At 39.4% G+C, this 23,353-nt stretch overlaps 1 protein-coding gene across 8 annotated transcripts in view; it reads left to right on the forward strand.

Moving 5' to 3' along the window:
- The window catches only part of USP24 (ubiquitin specific peptidase 24), a 164,070-nt gene that overhangs the window by 63,768 nt on the left and 76,949 nt on the right, over positions 1 to 23,353 (forward strand). For 3 of the 8 annotated variants that reach the window (XM_021097812.2, XM_021097813.2, XM_084964983.1), the window contains exons 13-32: positions 859 to 966; positions 1,172 to 1,267; positions 1,359 to 1,520; positions 1,716 to 1,763; positions 3,657 to 3,716; positions 6,955 to 7,062; positions 7,942 to 8,091; positions 9,093 to 9,224; positions 10,058 to 10,169; positions 11,970 to 12,046; positions 13,307 to 13,447; positions 13,617 to 13,670; positions 14,945 to 15,060; positions 18,601 to 18,667; positions 18,796 to 18,906; positions 19,517 to 19,615; positions 19,720 to 19,893; positions 21,534 to 21,619; positions 21,763 to 21,856; positions 23,158 to 23,313. In XM_021097812.2, the coding sequence (XP_020953471.1) occupies positions 859 to 966; positions 1,172 to 1,267; positions 1,359 to 1,520; positions 1,716 to 1,763; positions 3,657 to 3,716; positions 6,955 to 7,062; positions 7,942 to 8,091; positions 9,093 to 9,224; positions 10,058 to 10,169; positions 11,970 to 12,046; positions 13,307 to 13,447; positions 13,617 to 13,670; positions 14,945 to 15,060; positions 18,601 to 18,667; positions 18,796 to 18,906; positions 19,517 to 19,615; positions 19,720 to 19,893; positions 21,534 to 21,619; positions 21,763 to 21,856; positions 23,158 to 23,313 (2,151 nt within the window). Of the gene's footprint in view, positions 1 to 858; positions 967 to 1,171; positions 1,268 to 1,358; positions 1,521 to 1,715; positions 1,764 to 3,652; positions 3,717 to 6,954; positions 7,471 to 7,765; positions 8,092 to 9,092; positions 9,225 to 10,057; positions 10,170 to 11,969; positions 12,047 to 13,306; positions 13,448 to 13,616; positions 13,671 to 14,944; positions 15,061 to 18,600; positions 18,668 to 18,795; positions 18,907 to 19,516; positions 19,616 to 19,719; positions 19,894 to 21,533; positions 21,620 to 21,762; positions 21,857 to 23,157; positions 23,314 to 23,353 lie in introns of all 8 variants that reach the window. The other 5 variants (XM_084964980.1, XM_084964981.1, XM_021097814.2 and 2 more) reach the window with 3 other exon arrangements.

Below are 23,353 nucleotides of genomic sequence, written 5' to 3' on the forward strand. Positions count from 1 at the left end.
CATGGTTCCTAGTCAGATTTGTTTCCACTGTGCCATGACAGGGACTCCAAGTTCTATAAATTTTACTTCCATGTCTTGACCTTCATCGAATACTCTCATATAATTTTGTTTTGTGAATATAAGTTTTGAATCCACATAAAGTTGAAGATTAAAGACCATGATATATGTATAAATTGTGTATCCTCACTACATTCGGTGAATGTGTATGTGTAGTCAATACTGAGCACATCTTGTAGAATTGAATCTTTAAAAGTGTCCCTGTCTTTAAAGTTTCATATGGAGAACCAATGAGGCATGAGGAAGCCATGGTTGAGGTTATAACGTGAATTTTCAACTGCAAGCTTGATCATATGGCCTGAAGCAGAGGCTTACTGCTCATGGGTAAATAAATATTAAGTGAGGTCACAAATGTCTATGAGCAAAATTTAAAATTTAAAATGAGGCAGGTAATACTCTCAACTGAGATCATTTATAAACTGCCAAAAATGAATATGTTTTTTCTGGTAAACTAATAGGTTTAAGTTTTTGAGTTTTTTTTTTTTTTTTTTTTTTTGCTGGTTGAAAATATTTTGTCCTCTTCTTAAAGTAATATGTCAGCTTGAGAACTTGATTGTCATCTTTTTGTAGTGTTTTTAAGATCTAATGCTGCTAGGAATTTAAACAAGCCAACTGAGAACCATTAATAATGATTGCTTCGTGTAGTCTTACCAGTTTTTTGCAAGTGTATGCTGATTAGACTAGAATCAATTTATCTTTGTTACCGTTTGTTTTGCTTTCACTTGTGTAAATCGCCAGGGGAAAGACTTGGGTTTTTCCACGTTCCAAAACTTGACTTTTTACCAGTGTCTCCTTTTCTAGTCAGGACAATCATCCACTGTGATCGAGAACATCCATACTATTATTGCTGCAGCAGCTGTCAAGTTTAATTCAGATCAGCTTAATCATTTGTTTGTTCTCATTCAGAAGGTATGTGTTCAAATGTGCTTACTTGTAAATTTTCCTAAAAGAAGCTGTTGTGAGGTCTCCTCTCTCTAAATTAGCAGTGCTTAAACATACTTTTCTTACTTTATAGAACTTTTTAGTTCAAGTTTAAAGTTTTTCCAGTGTGATAAAATTTGTCTGGGACGCAATTCCTATGTCGTGTTTTTTTTTTTTTTTTTTCGTTCTGCAGAGCTGGGAGACTGAGAGTGATAGAGTAAGACAGAAGCTTTTAAGCCTGATTGGACGAATAGGCCGGGAAGCTCGCTATGAGACCACTTCTGGAAAGGCAGGAGAATCAAACGACTTTTTTAGCTACAAGTACTTAAAGCAGCTTTACTTGCGTACGGGCTAAGCTCATCACATGTGGTTTGTCGTAGGTGTTAGATGTACTCTGGGAATTGGCTCATCTCCCAACGCTGCCCAGTAGCCTTATTCAGCAGGCCTTGGAGGAGCACCTGACAATCCTTAGTGATGCATATGCAGTGAAAGAAGCAATCAAGAGGAGCTACATCATTAAGTGCATAGAAGATATTAAAAGGGTCGGTTTTATCTTTGGTCTAGTTTTGTTGCCAGAGCAATTGTATCATCTGACTAATTAGAACCAGATAGTTTTCTTTTTCTGTGATATAAATTAAATGAATATCCCATCTGGAAGCTCTTACCTAGAGTCCAAGATTGGGAAATTATAGGTACTGCCTTTATGAACTCATATTTCTCTTAAAATTAATTTTCAGCCTGGAGAATGGTCAGGTTTGGAAAAAAACAAGAAGGATGGATTCAAGGTAAGAATTTGCAGATGGAACCACCTAAAAGGTATACTCATTTAATAATTCCTTTTAATAAATTGCATCATAATTTTAAGATAATAGTATATTTTAGTATTTCTTAGAATAATATTCAGATACAAACCGCTGTTTAAATATTTGCTTATGACCAGTGCTTTATTATTTAAAGCTTGGGGAGTTATTGTCTCTCAAAGGGGAAAAAAAAACAGGGTCACATTCAAAGAGTAGTCTTATCTTCGTAAGATTATAAGGCCTTCAACTTGGTTTTTCTTTTTTTAAATTAAATCCAAAGTATGTACAACTTTAAGAAGCATTCTGAGTTAAATGCCATGCCCATTTTTCTCCCGTAAGAGAGCAATGGCGGAGCATTCCTAGAGTAAGAGGAGAGAAAGAAAGGAAGGCGGTTCATTCAGTGCTGGCACGTAGTGGTTTGCAGGTGCATGCTTCAGATGAGCTCCTAAGGTAATTCCTTAGACCAGGGGTTATGGAGTGAGTGCTTGCTGCTGGGGCTTGGTTTTTGAAGGTAGACCTGGGAAGTGACAGGTACTGTGGCAGCCCTGCTCTCCAGAATTCTGGCCTCCAGGTGGCTCTGGACTTAAGGATTGCCCTCTGAAAGACTGTTGGCAGAGTGGGCAGCGATGGTGGTGGCTCTGGTATTGAAGATCAAGGCTCTCCTCAGAGAGGGAAAGGGATGACCACAGTGGCCACTCAATGGAGCGGGCTTCCGTGGTCGCAGCAGCCCTGATTAGGGAGCCTTCTCTTGCCATGCAGGCCCCCAGGTTGCCCAGATGAAGCATAAAACCCCGAAGCCAGAGAGGTTTCATTTCACTGTTAACTTAAGAAAAGGTTTTGGTAAACAGCTAATGACTTGGTCATTTCATTGGTAAGACATATTTCTTGGCTTTCCGAACAAGCGTTTCTTTGAAGGATCTTGAATACTGCTAACTTACATTGTTAAATTCAGAAACTCAGCTCTGGTTAAGTGTCCTTGGTGTTTTCATGGGCTTTTATTTTTGTACGTTATGCTTGGTCCTAAAGTATAGTTGGGGACATTTAAGAACGTTGTTGTATCTCTGACATTGAAATTTGGTCCAGTGAATTTTCTATATTAAACATCATTCACAGACTGCAGCTGCTAATGGTCAGGTTATGATTACCATGACAATGATTATTCCTTTAACCCAGCATTTCTCTTTCTACTCAGATGCATTTTGAATTTTTCCATTTTTCTCAGCTCAACTATTCAGATAATTTAGCACCCTCTGTCTTTATGATCGAAGCGCATCCGGAGTTATTTAAGAAGTTTAGAATTTGCAGTAGTGATAGTAAGAAGGAAAGAGTACATAGACAGTAGTCTTTTCTTCACAGTAACAGACACATTTCTTTATAGGTATGACGGTCAAAGCTGAAGGGACTTTTTCCTCCCTCCAGGAAAATGGCTTTTGAAACCAGAAACTCCTTCCTGACCCCTGTTCCTTCCTTGTTATAGCCAAGCCTGACTTAGCCCTTCTAGCCAGTAGCATCGCTGCATCTTTATTGCTTCTCTTTGCAGTCACTTCATTCATGTCTGTTGTTTTACAACTAAACTCAAAAAGTAGCAGGGAGAATTTTGGAGTCATTTTGTGAGTCTTGAAAAGAATATTCTTCCTTTTTTATATCCCACTGCTCCCAGTAAAGAAATTCTGATGTACCATTCTTTCACTTCAGAGAATAATAACTTACATTTATAGAGCACTTCTCAGTCGACTGAGCGCTTTTGCAGATGTACACATAGCTGAAGGGGGGGGCAGTGGGAAGATCACAGCCCCCGACATGACTCCAGGCAGGGGGGTGAGTTATATACTGCCACTAAAGGTGTTTTTCTATGCTATGCCCTTTCCTGCCAGGCAGCAAGGTGGGCTGACTGGGGATTATGTCTCCCTGCCAGGCTACACAGAAACTAAGCAAAGGGTAAGACAAGATCACCCACCTCTTACTCCCTGCCCCCCATCCCCAGCTACCTCTACTCCCCCAACTGATTCCCTTTCCCTCTGCTTTGACACTCTTAAAATTCCTAAGTTCCATTGTTGTGTTCAGAAATTCTGACCCTTATTTCTTAACTTTATTTCTGTAGATTCTGCCAGGATACCTTGGCTTCCTTGGTCCTCTTTCCTTTGCTTCCTTTATACCTTCCACTGTCTGCCCCCAACCCTTTCCCACTTATTTCACTTCTTTTTTCCTTCAATTAAAAATTTTAAATGTACTCATCCAAAAAATAATACTAAATGAAAAAAAAAAACAAACCCTTTTTACTCAATTAGTGGTGTTCGCATATTCCTTAAGTCATTATCTTAAGGCCCCCTAGCACAATACCCAGCAGCCTTTCAGTAAGTGTTGGTTCCCTTCCTCTTACCTCCTCTCCTCCACCTATGAGGACACGAAAATCATTACTACCCATATTTGAGTGGCCTCTGCCTGCCAAAACATGTAACCGAAAGTAAAAGTAGCAGGATGCCCTCTGTGTAGTCTCACAGTGTTGTGGTTTAGCACAGGAGGATATACTTTTTAAAAAATGTCCTCCCCCCTCTAAAAATGTTGACTCTGATTCTAGATAAAGGGCTAGGTCTGGGAAAAAAAAAAAAAAAGGCAGTTGAGAAAGTGGGATATTCAGGTTTGAGAACAGAGAACTCAAGGAAGACTATGAAGACTTTCTTCAGATACCTACAGGATTGTTATAGAAGTTTGAGTCAACTTTTTAAGTCTCCTGAGAAGTTATGGGAAGGCATGTTTCAATATCACAGATCATTGAACTCCCTATGAAAACAGTCTGATAGCAAACTCACTGCCTCCTGAGTTCCTCATCAGTGAAAATACTGGAAGTCTAGTCTTTTAAGAGAAATGAATAAGGAAAGTTTAGGTATAGGTTCGCAGGCTAAATTAGTTGACCTATACGGCTTCATCTAACACTAAGTCTAATTTGGATATACCATTAACTCCTACTTATGAAACCGCAACTTCGTTAGGAGACATTATTGGATATGTTCATTCTAATTGTTCACCATAGTCTTTTGCCCCCTTTGTAAAGGGAAAAGAATAATTTAAAATTTTCTTATAATTTAGCAATGTAATGTCATAGATATGAGGGAATAAATGACATCTGTCTTATTTGCTAAACTTTAGAAAGTCTATATAAGAAATACTTTTTAGATTCTATAGGATAATTTTCAGTGTTAAAAATAAACTAACCGTAATTGACTTAATTGGTCACAATGATACTTTTTAATATACCTGATTATTTACTAAAGGGTTTATATTTATGATCCTAATGTTTGCAGTCCTTTTGGAAGATAACAGTTTGGACTTAATACTTAGAAATTTAATCTCTGTCATTTTGCAACTTCTGTACCTTAGCAGAAATACTATAACTAGTCTTGCAGGTAGTTAGTTGGCTTTTAATATATACCTTATTTCTCTGATTCTAAGATGCCAGTGATTGCAGGATGCATCGCAGGTTTACTCCAATACATAGAGCCTCACTGTAGCACACTGCTTTCCATGATCTAGTGTAGTGTTTGGACTTCTTTGAAATCTTTGATTGTAAAACTTTGAGGCATGTTGAAGAATATAGTTTTGCGTCCTTGTCTTTTTTTTGAAACTCAAGCTGCTTTTTTCCTTCATTAAGTTGTATATCCTACAAGTTAAACAGTTTCTCTTGAGTTAAAGTGCAGCTTTGGACAGAGAGACATTTAATGCCAAGTGATGTAGCCCTTCACAGGGTATGAATCTGTCACACCAAATTCTCCTGGTTTTGAAAGATGCTTTGGTCTGGGACCACTGGCAGTTTTCTTCGCTTTTGATTGAACTGATGGACACAGCAGGCTAGTCAGTGCTACATCTTAGTATAATCTTTCTGATAGCATTCAAGAAACAAATCAGTAATCTAAATTTAAGTTAAAAAGCCATCCTTGTTTGGTGCTAACTATGCCACATAACATAGAAACGATGTGTCAATGAGCAAATACCTTTTGTACACAGCTAAGTTTGCACATACTCAGGTAATGACAGCTATATCTAAATCTAAACTTACTACTAGGCCTAGTGGCTGGTAAGTTTCTTTTGATATAATTGTAATAAGTGTCAATTTCAGAATTGTTAAAATTTATAAAACCTGTATCTTAGAATCCAGGAAATATGGTATTTGCTGGTTGGGCTAGTCTCTGGGAAAGCCAGTATTATTTTGACAGTAGCTCTCTCTCATTGATATATTTAATAGTACAGCATTTTTCTGCATATGACATCAAAAGTATTTTTTAGACCCATCGGCATCTTCATCTTACAGAAGGACTTGAAGAAGCAAGAAGGCTTTTTAGAAAGTACCTTTTTTTAAAATAAATGCTAAGGACCCAATACTGTCACTCAGTTTGTAGAGAGTTACTTGATCAATTGATCAATAGTGTTTACACTGACATCCTTACAAATTTTATAGTGAAATCTCATGGTTCAAAAGATGCTGTTTATTAAAAAGCATTTTTCTTTTTATTAAAGAGTATTGCATGAACATCAGACTTTTCAGATATGTACTTTGAAGATCTGAATTGTCATGTTTCAGAAATAACATTTGAAAGTGTTTCGAAAAAAGTAAAGTGTAAGTGTAAAGTGGCTATAAAAATAGAATGATCTCATAAAATTGTTTTAACTAGGAAATATAAGCAGTCATGAATATTTCTTTAATATTTAGACCACAACTAATATCTTGATCAGGTCATTGGTATCTTAATCATGTAATTATAGAAAACCATATTTTTATATCATTTTACTTATCAGCTAGTTCAGTATTATCCAAGTTAAGCTTTTGCCATCAATTTATGTTATTACGTCAGCATATCCTAGCAGCCTGTGCTACCTAATCTATCCTCTGAAGTTGCTAATTCCTTGTCGTCTGTTTTTTGCTAGTGTACCCCTATACATTCACTGTCACTTCACATCCACTCCTGTTTGCAGTTCTTGGCCTTAGGATTGCATGCAGAATAAGAAGTTGAAGACTGAATTATGAGTGCATGGAGATAAACTATAAATGAGCAATGTGAAGAGAAAAATAATGGAATGTGTAACAAGAAAACTTAATTGACTTGAACATTTTTTATAGCTAATAAATTTGAACTGACATTTATTTATAAATTTAATCAATGTAACTTCTCTTTAACTCTAGTCATCTCAGCTTAATAATCCCCAGTTTGTATGGGTGGTACCAGCCTTGCGTCAGCTACATGAAATCACACGCTCATTCATAAAACAAACCTATCAAAAGCAGGATAAGGTAAGAGTATAGCTGCATTTGATTATTATGCAATTACTTGCATAACCTTTCATAATAATAAAACATCAGTAAGATTGCTGAGTTTTAGTGACTATTTTATAGTTCCATGGTTATTAATGTAATTTATTTTATTTAATAATCTTGAATGTAAATGTCACTCTGCTTCCATTTCTGTGGAGCTTTTGTGATATATCCTTAACTCATTTGTTTTTTATTTCCTTAACTTACTGAACTAAGCCAATGTTTAAAAGTTAGAATGATGTTTTAGAAATTTGTTTGAAAAGATTTAAAGACTTATTTTATATTGCAGAAACTTAGTTTGCTTAAGGAGCCAGAGCTTCCTGAGTGTAATGCCTTGGGAAGAAAGATCTGGAAAAGTATGCAAGAAATAAAATAATTTTTTTGAAAGTCTTCTTTATTTCTTTTTATTTATTTATTTATTTTTTTGTCTTTTTGCTATTTCTTGGGCCGCTCTCACGGCATATGGAGGTTCCCAGGCTAGGGGTCCAATCGGAGCTGTAGCCACCGGCCTACGCCAGAGCCACAGCAACGCAGGATCCGAGCCGCGTCTGCAACCTACACCACAGCTCACGGCAATGCCGGATCGTTAACCCACTGAGCAAGGGCAGGGATTGAACCCGCAACCTCATGGTTCCTAGTCGGATTCATTAACCACTGCGCCACGACGGGAACTCCCCGAAAGTCTTCTTTAAAAAGAAAAAAAATCTCTTTCAGAAGGAAAAATTAACCAGAGAAGTTTATTAATTTTGTGGTAATTCCCTGGTAAATCTAGTTCTCTGATAGATTTTATTTACTTTTATGTAGGAAACGTAAGTGAAGAAATTTCTCATACCATTTTTTCTTTTTGTTTTTGCCAAGAGCATTATTCAAGACTTGAAGAAAAATTTTGAAATAGTGAAATTGGTAACAGGAAGCTTGATAGCTTGTCATCGGCTTGCAGCAGCCGTGGCTGGACCCGGAGGCTTAACCGGCTCGACTCTAGTGGACGGCCGATACACTTACCGGGAGGTATCTGACACTGTGCCTTTGTCTCCTGAGTCCAAAACATTCATTTGGCCTTTGTGCACTTGAACTATAAAAATAATACTTGTTGGGAGAAACTCTAAAGAGGTAGCATGTGTTTGTCATGGGAGAACAGTTTTGTATCTTGACTAGAATCACATCAAAATGAAAGTCTAAAAAAAATTGTATGTCTTCCAGTAAACCACCTAATTACTGTATATGATGAAGTAATAAAAATAAGTATCTTTTCTGTATCTTTGCTCAGAAATTCTGCAGCTAATGGCTTTTGTTCTTCAAATCTATTGGTTAGTGATGCTGCTTTTTGTTTTTTGCTTTTTTGTTTTCGGCCACTCCTACAGCATGTAGAAGTTCCCAGGCCAGGGACTGAACCTGACCCACTGCAGCAACCCAAGCTGCTGCAGTGGCAGCCCAGATCCTTAACTTGCTGCTCCACAAGAGAACTCTAATAATGGTGTTTTTTAAAACATAGAAAAACATCTTTGCTCAGCAGTTGTATCTGTGGTGTTTTACTCTGTGATGCCTGAAATCATATTTTATTGGCCTTGAAAGTCAACCGAGTTTGTAATAGACTTTAAGTAGTTTCTGCTACATTGTACTGTCAGCTTATAAAGAGATTTCTCACATTTTCTTTAGTCTTAAGTTACATGAAAAAACATTCAGTAAAACTTCTCAGCTTTTAAGGGTTTTTTGGTTTGCTTTTTTAGGGCCAGACCCATGGCATATGGAAGTTCCCAGGCTAGAGGTCAAATCTGAGCTACAGCTGCCAGCCTACACCACAGCTGCAGCAATGCTAGATCCGAGCCGTGTCTGTGACCTACATCGGAGCTCATGGCAACGCCAGATCCTTAACCCACTTAGTGAGGCCAAGGATTGAGCCCACGTCCTCATGGATACTAGTCAGGTTCATTATCGCTGAGCCACAACAAAATTTTGCTTTTAAATATGAATGCCTGGAGTGAACTCATTAACATTATTTCTTTTTCCAGTATTTGGAGGCCCATCTAAAATTTCTGGCATTTTTCTTGCAAGAAGCTACTCTGTATCTGGGTTGGAATCGTGCCAAGGAAATCTGGGAGTGTCTTGTGACTGGCCAGGATGTTTGTGAATTAGATAGAGAGGTAAGAAGATGGCATTGTGGATAAAGGAAGGCAGAGGTGGGACCTAATAGTATTTCGCTTTTGTGTGTGTCTCACAGCTTTAATGCTAAACACTTTTCAACTTACCAAGCATACATTTATACTAATGATAGGGCACTCTAAGTGTTGGAAAATGTCTTAGATAGTACATATCTGTGTTGTAAACAAGTGGGTGAGTTCTTTGATAATTCTGATACCATTATAAATAAAATCGAATTCAGCCAGGTGAGTATAGCTAAAGAATTCTTGGTGTATCTTTTAGGTTCTTTTCCCTCCCGTGAAACTCATTTTAAGATATCCTCTAGAAAACTTTGAGTTCCTGTATTGAGTTGTAACCCCCAAAACACTAAAGAGAGAATTAATGCCTAGACAGATCTTTAGAGCCATAGCGACACAGCTGAAAGTGGGTCACACCAGGAGCACCACACCTCCTCTGACGTTTTCTACCAGTGAGTCGCTGTTTCCTCATTTCTTGTTGCCGAATAATGTTAACTACTTCACGGGACTGTTGAAAGGAGTAGGTATGTGACAGTGCCCAGCACACACTTAGGCTTGTTAGTTAATGTTGGTGGAATATCCGAAGTGCAAAATTCAGTGAAAAGTATGACTACATAGTTTTATTATCTAGGGAAAGAACTGCTAGTAACCGCTTTAAATTTAGTTCCAGCATTCCAGCCATTTCAATTTTTAGTGGTATCGTGGCGATACAAATTTTTGAAGAATTAAAAATAATTTATCTTTGCTTTCCGCGTTTGAAATACGCATTTCCCTGAAATGGATCGTGGTAACAGGGTGATACTTGTCTTGATCTGCAGATGTGTTTTGAGTGGTTTACAAAAGGGCAGCATGATCTTGAGAGTGACGTTCAGCAGCAGCTCTTCAAGGAGAAGATTCTCAAATTGGAGTCGTATGAAATCACAATGAATGGTAGGAGAAACACTTGTAACCGTTTGCTCAGTTCTTTAGGAAATTTTATGCTTCCCACTCTCAGAAGCAGCTGAACAGTTCTGGACCTTGCCTTATGTATATAAAGTTGCGTCTCTATGTATATATGTTTATAGACACAGATAAATTCCTTTTAAGTTATACCTTCTGATGATTTTCACACTGTCTTTTCATGAAATTACTTAGTTCAAAAAGGATTCAGGAGGTCCCGTTGTGGCTAAGTGGGTAAGGATCCAGCGTTGCCGTGAGCTGTGAAGCAGGTCGGAGATGTGGTTCGGATCCCACATTGCTGTGGCTCTGGTGTGGGCCAGTGGCTACAGCTCTGATTGGACCCCTAGCCTGGGAACCTCCATGTGCCGCGGATGTGGCCCTAGAAAAGACAAAAATAAAAAGACCGGGGGGGGGTGGGGAATTCATTTAAAGTAAAAATTCGTCAAAGTGTGGAAATCCTCTTTTCAGTTGTTTCTTGTAATCCAATATTTTTATTGATATATGTTTCCAATGCTGTAAAATTAACTTTTTTTCAAGTGTACAATAAGTGCTTTTTGTGTATTCAGAAGGTTGTTCAACCTTCACCATTTTTCATCTCAGGATGTTTTCTTCACCCCTGAAAGAAACCAGGGAGCAGTCATGCTCTGTTCTCCCCTTTCCTTGGCCTCTTGTCTATTTTCTGTCTTTACAGATTACTATCATCTGGACATGTCTTGCAAATGGAGTCGAAATATGTTGCCTTTTGTTTTTAGTTTCTTTTATTATGCTGAGGCATAATGTTTTCTAGATTTACCCAGTTTGTAGCACCTATCAGAACTTCATTCCGTTTTATAGCTGAGCTCTTTTTCATTGTGTGGATGTAATACATTTTGTTTATCCATTCATCCGCTGTTGGGCGCTTGGGTTGTTACTACTTTTTTTGGTTATTATCAGCAATGCTGCTATAAGCTTTCAGGTAGAGGTTTTTGTATAGACAGAGATTTTCATTCCTCTTGGGTATATACGTAGGAGTGAAATTGCTATGTTATATACTTAACATTTGAGTAGCTGCTGATCTGTTTTGCAAAGTGGCTGCACCATATTATAATCCTACCAGAAGTATGTAAGGGTCTGATTTTTCACAGCTCTAAGAATTACTGTAAACTGTCTTTTTCGTTTTAGCTGTCCTAGCGTTGGGCAGTGGAATCTCGGGGCTTTGATTTCCATTTCCCTGATGACTAAAGATGTGGAGCATCTATTCATGGGCTTGTTGGTCATTTATTTATTTTCTTTGGAGAAATATCTGTAAAAACATTTAGCTCATTTTTGTTTTGGGGGGGGTTGGTTTTTTTGTTTTGTTTTCTTTTCTTTTCAGGGCCATACCCACACCATATGGAAGTTTCCAGGCTAGGGGTCGAATCAAAGCTACAGCTCCCGGCCTGTGCCACAGCCACAGCAATGCCAGATCCGAGCTGCGTCTGCGACCTACACCACAACTCACGGCAACGCTGGATCCTTAACCCACTGAGCAAGGCCAGGGATTGGATACTGGTCGGGTTCATTTCTGCTGCACCACAATGGGAACTTTCCACTTTCTTGATATCCTTTGAAAGCCCAGAAGCTTTTAGTTTTGATGAAGTTCGTGTATCCGTTTTGTTGTTGCTTGTGCTTTTGGTAGCATATGTAAGAGACTATCGCCTAATCCTGGGATCTTGAAGTGCCTGTGTTTTAGCTCTTGATATACTTAGTCTTTTTATTGATTATCTGTGTTACCTAGACTACATGAATTTATCCGATATTCTATAATTTCAGGTTTTAACTTATTTAAGACTTTTTTTGAAAATGTGAATCTCTGTGATCATCGATTGAAAAGACAAGGAGCTCAGTTGGTAAGTAATGTTATTTTCAAATCTAGATAATTTGGATAGTCTGGCAAAACTTGATATTCAATAACAACAAAAAAGTGTTGTAGTTGAGAGAAAACGTGAGGTTTTTTGTTTCTTGTTCTTTTAAAGAATGGGCACCTCTTTTTTCCCCTTATTTTTACAGTCACATCTTCATCATATGTAAGTTCCCAGGCCAGGGGTTGCATCAGAGCTGCAGCTGCAGGCCCATGCCACAGCCATGGCAACACTGGATCCAAGCTGCATCTGCAAAGGGTCCTATGCCACAGCTTATGGCAACACCAGATCCTCAACCCACTGAGTGAGCCCAGGGATTGAACCTGCATCCTTACAGAGACTAAGTCAGGTCCTTAACCCACTGAGCCACAGTGGGAACTCCTGGGCATCTCCTTACTTGCAATATTCTGCATTGATGACAGAGCTTCTCTTAGAGTTTGAGGAGACTCCCTTTTCCACACAAATGGCTTCTTAGATCCCTTTTTGCTTCTTGCTGATCTGGGGCAGCCAGCAGCCTCCTGTGGCTGAGTGAATGCAGGCAGAGTAAGGATATTTCCACCTAAGTGTCCAGCCTCTCAGAGCCAGCACTGTATAAGTACCTGAAAAGTACTGAAATCTTCCATTCTAGGATCATAGTGGCAAAGACTTAGGGGGAAATTTTTAAGAACAGACAACAAGGAAGAAAATTAGGAACTATAGAACATATGCAGCTTACATGTGCACCTTATAAAAGAAAGGCAAAAAGTAATTCTTTTTCCAAGTCTCTTTCACTCCTGACCTGACTTCCTGGGTGGTAAGAATTTTACAAGATTTTGTAAGTGCTGGACCCTGCCGTCTCTAACTGAGTTTTGAGAAGCCCAGACTGAGCCCCAAGGATTAGTTACCACCTCTAGCTTGACTCTCTTTCCTTTGAAGAAAAACTCCTGGAGATGGCGCCCTTACTATTCCCACACTGTTTCTGCTTCAACAGCACATCTGGGTAGAGTTCTCCCTTGGGTTTAGGGATGTCCGGAGAAAAAATCTCCATGTCTTCCTGGTTCCACGTGATTTGCCCAGAGTTTCTGTTGTTGCTTGTTTTTTTGTCTTAAAGTTCCACTTCAGTATAGTAATGTCTCGTATGTACCTTGGTTTTTGCAGCCTTAATCCATATTGAATTTGCAGAGGTGTGGACTTAAAATGTAGCAGGAAATAATCGTCTCTAATTTTGTGACCTTGATGTGCTGTATATTTTTTCTTTCTTTTGAATAGTATGTAGAAAAGCTGGAATTGATAGGAATGGATTTCATTTGGAAAATAGCCATGGAATCACCTGATGAAGAAATTGCTAATGAAGCTATTCAGTTAATCATAAACTACAGTTACATTAATCTAAATCCTAGGTTAAAGAAGGTGGGTATCTAAGAGAAGAAGGCACAGAAAAACATAAAATTATATATTTTTTAAATGATAAGTTGGTGTGCCTGAAAGTCAGTCTCCTCTATTTTAACATTTTATCCTTAAAAGTGATTACACCTAAATGCCAGACTAATTTTAATTTCCATATACCTCTTACTTCCAGGATTCCGTATCATTACATAAGAAATTCATTGCTGATTGCTACACAAGATTGGAAGTGAGTGGCAAATTTTCTTTACTGTTTTTGAAAAAAATGCTTTTTTTTTTTTTTTTTTTTTTTTTTCCTTTTGTAGCTTTATATTTTGAAGATTATGTATAATGTTGATATTTGTGGCTGGATCCTATTGGAGGAATTTGCCAATAGTGCTATATGCAGACATAGGAAACAGGCATTTTCCCTGATGCCCACAATATAGCGGTGTACTTTATAGGAAGTTGTGCCTTCCCCCTCCACTATCCCTCTTCCCTGCTCCTCACCTCCTTCTGCCCTTTTTTGGCACAGGAACTATCTTCATAAAAGAGACCTACTGGAGTTCCCATTGTGGCTCAGTGGGTTAAGAAGCCTACTAGTATCCGTGAGGATGCAGGTTCAATCCCTGGCCTCACTCAGTGGGTTAAGGATCTGGCATTGCTGCAAGTGGCGCCATGGTCACAAATGAGGCTTGGGTCTGGCGTTGCTGTGGCTGTAGCATAGGCCAGCAGCTGCAGCTCCGATTTGACCCCTAGCCCAGGAACTCCCACATGTTGAACATTGTGGCCCAAGAAAAAGAAAAAAAACAGATCTGCTGTGTATTCTTTTTCTCCTTTTTCTCTCCAAAAAATGTTTAATGTGCTTTTTCATTTCCCCATCCTTCCCCATTTTTAACCTCATTTATATCATAAATACTGTTAAAGGCCACGGCAGGACACTCAGTAGTAGGTGTATTGGTTGTCTGTCTGCTAGAAGCCTGCGATACAGTGCTAGCTCATGTATATTTCCAGTGCTTTATTTCCAGCATGATGGTTAGAGCACTAGACATTCATTTCTACCCCTAACTTGTGCTTATTTCATAAAGAGTATTCCAAAATCATCAAATGCTATGCCCCCAGATGCCAGTAAGTTAAACTTTCTGGTGGTAGATTGATGTGCTATTAATAAATCTATACAGGAGTTCCCAAGTTGTGACCTCCACCCACATATGTTATGATAAAAACATTTAAAGGAGGCACCATGTAAGTATTAACACAGGTAGAAGGGTAGTTCTCAACTGGAGGTTATTTTTCCTCCCAGGGGACGTTGGCAACGTCTAGAGACCTTTTTTGGTTGTCACAGCTGGAGGGGTCCTCCAGACACGTAGTGGTGGGTGGGTGGTGAGCAGAAGTCAGGGATGCCCCTAAACATCCTGCAGTGCCCCGGACAGGCTTTCCCAACAAAAGCGTTTCCAGCCCAAAATGTCAGTAGAGCCGAGGTTGAAGAACCCTGGTATAGAATGACAATTTCATATTTCATAGGCAGCCAGTTCAGCCCTTGGTGGTCCCACTCTAACACACGCTGTGACCAGAGCAACAAAGATGCTTACAGCAACTGCCATGCCAACTGTCGCCACGTCAGTTCAGTCTCCATACAGGTAAGTGATCACAGAAGTTACAGCAAATACACAACATGTAAATATAGATCAGCTGAAAAAATGTAATTGGGATCTTTTTTTTTTTTTTTTTTTTTTTTTTTTTTAGCCTTTGGAGATCTCTCAATTAATTGTTCATTTTTCATTTCCTTATTTTCTTTCATAACTTTTTCAAACAGTCCTATCCTGGGAAGTTGTATGTTTCCCATCATTTATTTTATTTGGGTCATTTTACTTTTACTCTGTGTCACTTGAGTAACCTATTCTTTATATAAGGTATATTCATTGTATGAAGAGTAATGTTTTTTTAAGTTTAAAGTATTTGCTTAGATATCTTACAAGTGTTTTCCTTGGATAGTCAAATCCAGGATACTAATAGCGTAAACAATGTGAAGTGGAATATGATGACTGATTACTATTGTATATCATGATCCAATACTAGTCACTGAAAATGTTATTTACTTAAAATTGCGTTTCAAAATAATTTTTAATAAGAACATTAGCCCCAAGTATCTGTGTTAAAACTTTGAGCCGAAGTCTCTTCATCACATTGCTGTGTTGAGTGTTTTCAGATGTTAGTGAACTATAAGTTCGGGAATTGCTGTAGTTCTTGATATAGTAAGGAGAAGAGATGAGTATTTAGAAACATTAGATTGAAGTGACTAAAATACTTTTCTGGGGTTTTATGAGCCTTTCATTACTGGTAAGCAGCCCCAAGTCAGTGATGCTCAGGAAACCTTGGCAGATGCTCAGAGAAGGGCTCCCTCCCTGTGCCTCACTCTGCTGCCCTCTAGTGAGTGATTGGTGCTCATAGAATCTTTCTCTACTGGAATCACGCTGTGTGTTTGTGTATTTACTTCTTTATCTTTACTTACAGGCGGGAATGTTCCTTTTCTTTTTTAAAGCCTTCCCTTAGAAAATGAATCAGGGCAATATCCTTGCTCACATTCTTTATCTTTTTTTAGATGAGTTGAGTACTGTGTGCTGATACTTTATTAATATGAAAGAAGCCGATAAAACGCAACCCTCCTGGACCTCTTTTTGCAATGGCAGAAAGTGATTATAGATTCCACTCATGATAACAACACTAACAGGACTTATTGCATTCCCACATTCTCAGAAGTGTGTCTCAAATAGACTTTCTTTTTTATTTTATTTTATTTATTTATTTATGTCCTTTTTAGGGCTGCACCTGCAGCATATGGAGGTTCCCAGGCTAGGGGTCGAATTGGAGCTGTAGCCTCTGGCCTACACCACAGCCACAGCAACGCCAGATCTGAGCCGTGTCTGTGACCTACACCACAGCTCACAGCAATGCCAGATCCTTAACCCACTGAGTAAGGCCAGGGATCGAACCTACAACCTCGTGGTTCCTAGTCAGATTCGCTTCCCCTGCGCCATGACGGGAACTCCTCAAATAGACTTTCATTAAGAATTCCTAATTAGGAGTTCCCGTCATGGCTCAGTGGTTAACTCGGATTAGACCCCTAGCCTGGGAACCTCCATATGCACAGATGCAGCCCTAGAAAAGACAAAAAGAAAAAAAAAAGAATTCTTAATTACATGTTTGTAAAATGCAGTTCATCTCTATGACCTGTTTCCTTAAACATTCGTCTGACAAACCATACTAGAAATGATTTATGAACTAGACTGGGATTTCTGAACTGCTTCTTCTTTAATAAGTGTGCTTTAGGAGTTCTCTAGTGGTGCAGCGGGTTAAGGATCTGGTGTCAGTGCACTGGCTTGGATTGTTGCTGCTGTGGCATAGGTTTGATCCCTACAGCCTAGGAACTTCCACATGCTGTAGGTGTGGCAAAAAAAAAAAAAATTCTTTATTTAAAGAAGTATGTTTTTCTTTGCCTTTTAAAATGCTTTTTATCCTGAATCATTTCATATTTGATTATTATAGAACAAACCACATGATAATTTTGGGGGGGGGTGTTTTGCTTTTTAGGGCTGCAGCCATGGCATATGGAGGTTCCCAGGCTAGGGGTTAAATTGAAGCTGCAGCTGCCGGCTTACACCACAGCAACTCGGGATCTGCGCCACATCTGTGACCTACACCACAGCTCAAGGCAATGCCGGATCCTTAACCCACTCAGCAAAGCCGAGGATGGAACCTGGAACCTCCTGGTTCTTAGTCAGAATTCGTTTGTGCTGTGCCCTGACGGGAACTCCCACATGATAGTTGTTAAATTTTCTCTTTATAAACTCTAAACAGAGTCACTAAGAATATATAATTTCAGAGTTGCCTTGTAACCAGTACATTGTAGTTATCTCATTCATCAGTCTTAAAGGAACTTTTCAGTGACCGTAATTGCTCCAGCTTAAGAGAGGAGGCGTTATTCTCTCATTTGTACAGTGTTTGGCAGTGCTATTTGTGATTTAACTCATAACTTAAGGCATAATTAAAACAGTTCTCTCAATAATTCGCTTCTCATAGCACTCAAGTATTTCCTGAAGACTTTGCCTCTGAATATCTGAATATTCTAGTTCCTGCCCATTCTAGTTCTGAAAGAATTCAGAACTGTTAAGTGTTTAACCAACTCTTTTTAAAGTGAAATTTCCAATAGTGCTAATCAGCATACCAGACTTGTTCGACAACCTGAAAGCTTTCTCGATTTGAAATAGGCCGATATGAAATCTTAGATGCTCTGGAATAGTGGATGTTTAAATTAAGGGCACTTGGGTTTCCATCTGTCAGTGTTCACACAGGGAGTGTTCAGTAACGTGTGGAGCTGGGGCTGTGTTAAGTTGCTGAAAGTTGAAGTCCTCTTATTTCAGATGATAAGTAAGTGTCCTTAAGTCTGACCAAGAGAGCCCTCAGGTCTCATTTTCAGAGTCTCTTAAAGCTCCATACTTCCTTACTGTGTGTTTTCTATTCCAGAGATAGTTACGGCTCTTGATGTGTGTTGATTTCTTAAGTCCTTTGAAAACCCTCGGGATAACAAGTTCTTATATTGTTTGTTCTACCTCTACAGAGTGTTCACTTAAACCAGATGAACAAGTTTTTGGTCCTTCTCTTCTGCCTCATTCTTAGGCAAATTAAAACAAACAGCCATTCTTATTTGTGGCATACCGAATGATTTGCATTTGTCTTCTAAATTTCAGGATGTTCAGAATTTTGTCAGATCCTGTGTGTCTACAGAATTATGTGGCATATTTTAGTCATAAGATTCTGAGATTCAAACTCACTGATTGTTCCTTCTTGGTTGGTTGATAGACACATAAGCCTGGAGACCTAGGTCCTCTATTTATGGAACAACTGTTTAAAAAAAGAAAAAGAAGAAGAAAGAAAAGGGAAGAAAACCTAGGGAGGGCTAGGTTTCTCCCCCCTTCTTCCATCTGTGTGACAGCCGTCACCGGCTTGAGGTACCTCCCCCTTGTCTGAAGGGAAGTTTAGTATTTGCAAATTTTAGTCTTTGACCAGGAAGGGCTAACTGTGATTGTGGTTTTGTGAAACAGACTGAAATTGTGCTCAAGTCGGCCATTCATTTCAAGTATGTTGGAAAAAAAAGTGTTGTCTTTTTTTTTCATCCATAGATCCACTAAACTTGTAATAATTGAAAGATTGCTGCTTCTGGCAGAACGCTATGTGATCACTATAGAGGTAAGCGTCTCCTTTTTAAAGCAGCTTGTCATCCTGTAGCTGGTCTCAATATGTCAGGAGTGTATTTTTGAGGTGTTTATTGGTGACGCTGTGCGTCTTACTTGTTTAACTTGCTGTTCTTTTTCAAGGATTTTTACACTGTTCCACGAACTATTCTACCTCATGGGGCCTCATTTCATGGACATCTTTTAACTCTTAATGTTACTTATGAGTCTACCAAAGATACCTTCACTGTAGAGGTGGGTTTACAATAAGCTCTGGAGCCATTTCCATGTTGTCTTGTTATTTTCATAAGAACACTGTTGATTGAGACAGCTGCACGAATGACTATTCTAAAAGCTCTTTGGTAAACAAATTCAGAATAAAGGCCTGAAGTGAAAGGAAAATGACTTATTTTAGATCGGGATGGACAGGGAAGGTCTTTGAGGTGGTCGCATTTGATTAGGGACCTGAATGAAGGGACAGAGTAAGCCCATTTCTTAGGAAGAGGGTTCCGAGCCAAAGAAGCAGCAGGTACAAAGATCCTGAGGTGGGGGGAGGTTTGGCTTGTTCAGAGATAGGAAAGGTGGTGGGCATGGCTAGTGTACAGTGAGAAGTAGAAGACACTGCAGTGGAAGGGGGACGTAAGGTTTTATTCCATGCGTGATGGGGAAGGAATGGAGTATGGAGCAGGATGTATAATCACAGCGGAGGAACTTCTCACAAGGGCGGGGATGCTTGTCTTTGGATTCTCTGCTGTGTTCCCAGGCTTCTCCAACAGTGCCCAGTACCTAGTAGATGTTCACTTGTAGTTGTTTAGATGAGTAAGTAAGCGAATTCCTGACAGTAGTGTTTAATTTCATTTTACAGGCTCACAGTAATGAAACCATAGGGAGTGTCCGGTGGAAGATAGCCAAGCAGTTGTGCTCTCCAGTGGATAGTATACAGATATTTACAAATGATAGTCTGGTAGGTGTGAATTAGCATTTTGTGGCACTTTCGTCTGCTAGCAGTATCCTCCTCTTCCTTTCCCTGTCAGTAATTAAGAAACCACTTTTTTTTTTTTTTTGTAGCTGACAGTGAATAAAGATCAAAAGCTACTCCACCAACTGGGCTTTTCTGATGAACAAATCCTCACGGTAAAGACCTCAGGCAGTGGGACCCCATCTGGGAGCTCTGCAGATTCCTCAACCAGCTCCAGCAGCAGCAGCAGCGGGGTGTTTAGTTCATCGTATGCCATGGAGCAGGTAGTGAGTCTTACAGTTCACTTCAAAACAAGAACGTAGCAATCCGAGTCGTGCCTTCAGCTCCGATAGCTTTGGATGATTATATCCTGTTTTCGCAGACAAGTCCTGAGTCTTGAGAACTATATCACTGAGAAATGCTGGGATTCAGTTGGCAGAAGAAGATATGGCATCTCTCATTCTTCTGAACCACAGAATCTCTGAAGATTCTGGCCACCCCTTGCTGCTCCTCTCATACCTCTCTCTTCACTGATGCGTTGATCTTCCCCTACCGGGTCATTCTTATTAGCATTCGCACGTGCTGTGCTATTTCTACTGTTTTTTAAAAATTCTTTTTTCGGAGTTGTCCTTGTGGATCAACAGTAACAACCCGGCTAATATCCATGAGGATGTGGGTTCGATCCCTGGCCCCACTCAGCAGATTAAGGATCCAGTGTTTCCGTGAGCTGTGGGTAGGTCACAGGTGGCTGTGGCTGTGGCATAGGCCAGCTCTGATTCGACCCCTAACCTAGGAACTTCTATATGCTGTGGCCTTAACCCCAGGCCAAGGATCGAACCTGCAACCTCTTGGTTCCATAATCAGATTCGTTAACCACTGCGCCACGACGGCAACTCCATCTTGGGTCTGGAAAAGAGGCCCTTTGCAGGGTAACCTGTCATGTCCACCTCTCAGTCCTCATCCTCGTGACATTTCAGCAGGTTGATCCATGTGATTGCTTCCCCTTGACTTTGGACTTCAGCTCTCCATTGGACTTTCAGCTCTTGCCTGGCTTTCTTCTCCCTCCGGCTCTTCCTCTTTGGTCTCCCTGCTGCTTCCTCTTCCTCTCCTTGATCTGTATACAGAGACTTCCCTGCCTCAGTCCTTTGGCCTCTGCTCTGTCTGCATCCATTCCCTTAGGAATCTCTTCCAGTTTCAAAACGTCATATATAGTATGTACATTGATAATCCCTAGTTTTTATCTTTCGCTCAAAGTCTAGAGACATGGAACCAACTACTTACTCAGCATCTCCTCTTAAATGTATAATAGGCACCCCAGTCCTAATACATCCAGAACGGACATCTCCTTTCCCACCACCTGACCCCTACCCCAAACCTCTTCATCCCACAGTCTTGCCCTGTTTCAGATAATGGCGTCTCCATTCTTCTAGTTGCTCATGCCAGAATCCTTGGGTCCCTTCTTTCTCTCATACCCATATCCATCAGCAGATTCTTGACTCTACCTTTAGAATACATTTAGAATTTAGCTACTTTTCTCAGCTTCCACACCAGTCCAGAGACCCATCATCCATCACTTGGAGAGTTTCAGGAGTTTTCTGACTGGTCTCAGGGCTTCTGCTCTTATATCCCTTTAGTCTCTTCTCTCTATAGCACCCAGCAGCCCTTGATATTTTAAAACAGAAGTCAGATTGTACTGCTTCTCAGCTGCACCACTCCGGCAGCTCCCATCTCAGAGTAAGAGCCAGATTCTTTCCTGGGACCTACAGGCCTAGTCACAGAGCCCCTCTGAGATCGCCAGTCCAGTGAGCAGCAGCTTTGTAGTGGCCAGTCTCTAAGAACTAGTCATTTCATTGTTTGTGCCTTTGATTAGAAAAGGAGAAAATTCTTTTGTACATTTGTATGTATGTTTTGCTCTCTCCCTCAGGAGAAGTCTCTCCCTGGTGTTGTGATGGCACTTGTGTGTAATGTATTTGACATGCTTTACCAGCTGGCCAATCTGGAGGAGCCAAGGTAAATATCAGTACTTATGAAGTTCGAAAGAGAGAAAATTATTAAAATTAGGGAACCAAGTGAATTTTCACATCCCATACTAAATGACTTTGTTACTGAAACTGTAGCTTATGTGAAAAAATTTTGTCTTTGAAAAATTTCAGAATAACTCTACGAGTACGAAAGCTTCTGCTCTTGATACCCACTGATCCAGCCATTCAGGAAGCCCTTGATCAACTTGATTCTTTAGGAAGAAAGGTATGAGTATCTTGGATAGTTAATTAATAGGTACGGAGATTTTATATCATAACTCAGTGAAAATCCAACATGATAGGACATCAAGGTCATACGACATCAACTTTCCCATGACAGTTTTTTTCGCTAGGAAAAGTATCTTTGTTGTAAATGGAAATCAGAACTTCCTGGAGCTTCCGTTGTGGCCCAGCGGAAATGAATGTGACTGGGAACCATGAGGCTGAGGGCTGGATCCCTGGCCTCACTCACTGGAGTAAGGACCCAGTGTTGCCATGAGTTGCAGTGTAGGTCACAGACTCGGCTCGGATCTGGCATTGCTGTGTCTGTGGTGTAGGCCAGCAAGCAGTAGCTCCGATTCGACCCCTAGCCTGGGAACCTCCATATGCCATGGATGCAGCCCTAAAAAGCAAAAAAAAAAAAAAAAAAAAGAACTTCCCGTTGGCTTTTAAATAAATTATCTTTAGTCAAAATGACGTCGAGTTTTAGAAACAGAAGAGCCTTTAATAGCATCTATTTCCACGTCCTTCATGTTTATATTGGAAACCAAGGCTCAGAGTGATGACGTGCCTTGTCTAGGGTCAGACTCTAGCTCTGATTCAATTGAAATGTTTTTCTTCTATCAGGAATGTGATTGTTGCATATATTTAAGTTACTTACATAAATGAGTTATTATTTAGTTGTTTTCACAGTTGACTTTTAAAGTTCATTTTGTTTCATTTTTAGAATCTTCTTCCTTCAGAATTTTATTTATATGATGAAATTGTATTTTATCTATAATATTGTTTTATTGTGTTCTCAGAATTCATTTAAAACAGTTGTTAGAGCTAAGTTATGAATTTTATATTTTGGTGATTATAGTTTATTTAGATCAGATCATAATCTTATATACAGCTTATATATTAATATGAAGGAGATGAGAACTAATGTAATAATAAAACAAATTGCTGGTACTAACTCAAAAAATTCTCACAACTACTACTCTACAATCTTAGAATATAATTATCAGTCTTAGCAGTAATAGGAGTTTTAAAAACAGAAAAACAGACCTTGCTGGTGTTGCTTAGAATACAATCCCAGAAGCTTTCCTGTAGGATTGGAGGGCTACTGAGCACTTGAAGTCTGTGTGATAGACTTCAGTGTTTTGTTAATAATTACAGAGTGATGTGGTTTTGAGGTTAATTTCTAGAAAGTGTCGTTGGTTTGTGTTAGAGCAGAAAATAGTATTAGAATATGTAGTGGTATCTGTTTCTCTTTAATTTGTGCTTTTGAGACATATATTCCTTTCTTTATTCTTTTGAATTTAGAAAACATTGCTGTCTGAAACAACTTCTCAGTCTTCAAAATCTCCATCCCTCTCTTCCAAGCAACAGCATCAGCCAAGCGCCAGTTCAATTTTAGAAAGTCTGTTTCGATCTTTCGCTCCAGGAATGTCCACCTTCAGAGTGCTCTACAACTTAGAAGTAAGAAACCCAATTTCTCTTCATTTCATTTTAACAGATT

Source organism: Sus scrofa, chromosome 6 (assembly GCF_054392235.1).
Source record: "Sus scrofa isolate SSC_HxYL_T2T_F1_AM1 chromosome 6, Sscrofa_HxYL_maternal_Yorkshire_Landrace_v2.0, whole genome shotgun sequence".
NCBI lineage: Eukaryota > Metazoa > Chordata > Mammalia > Artiodactyla > Suidae > Sus > Sus scrofa.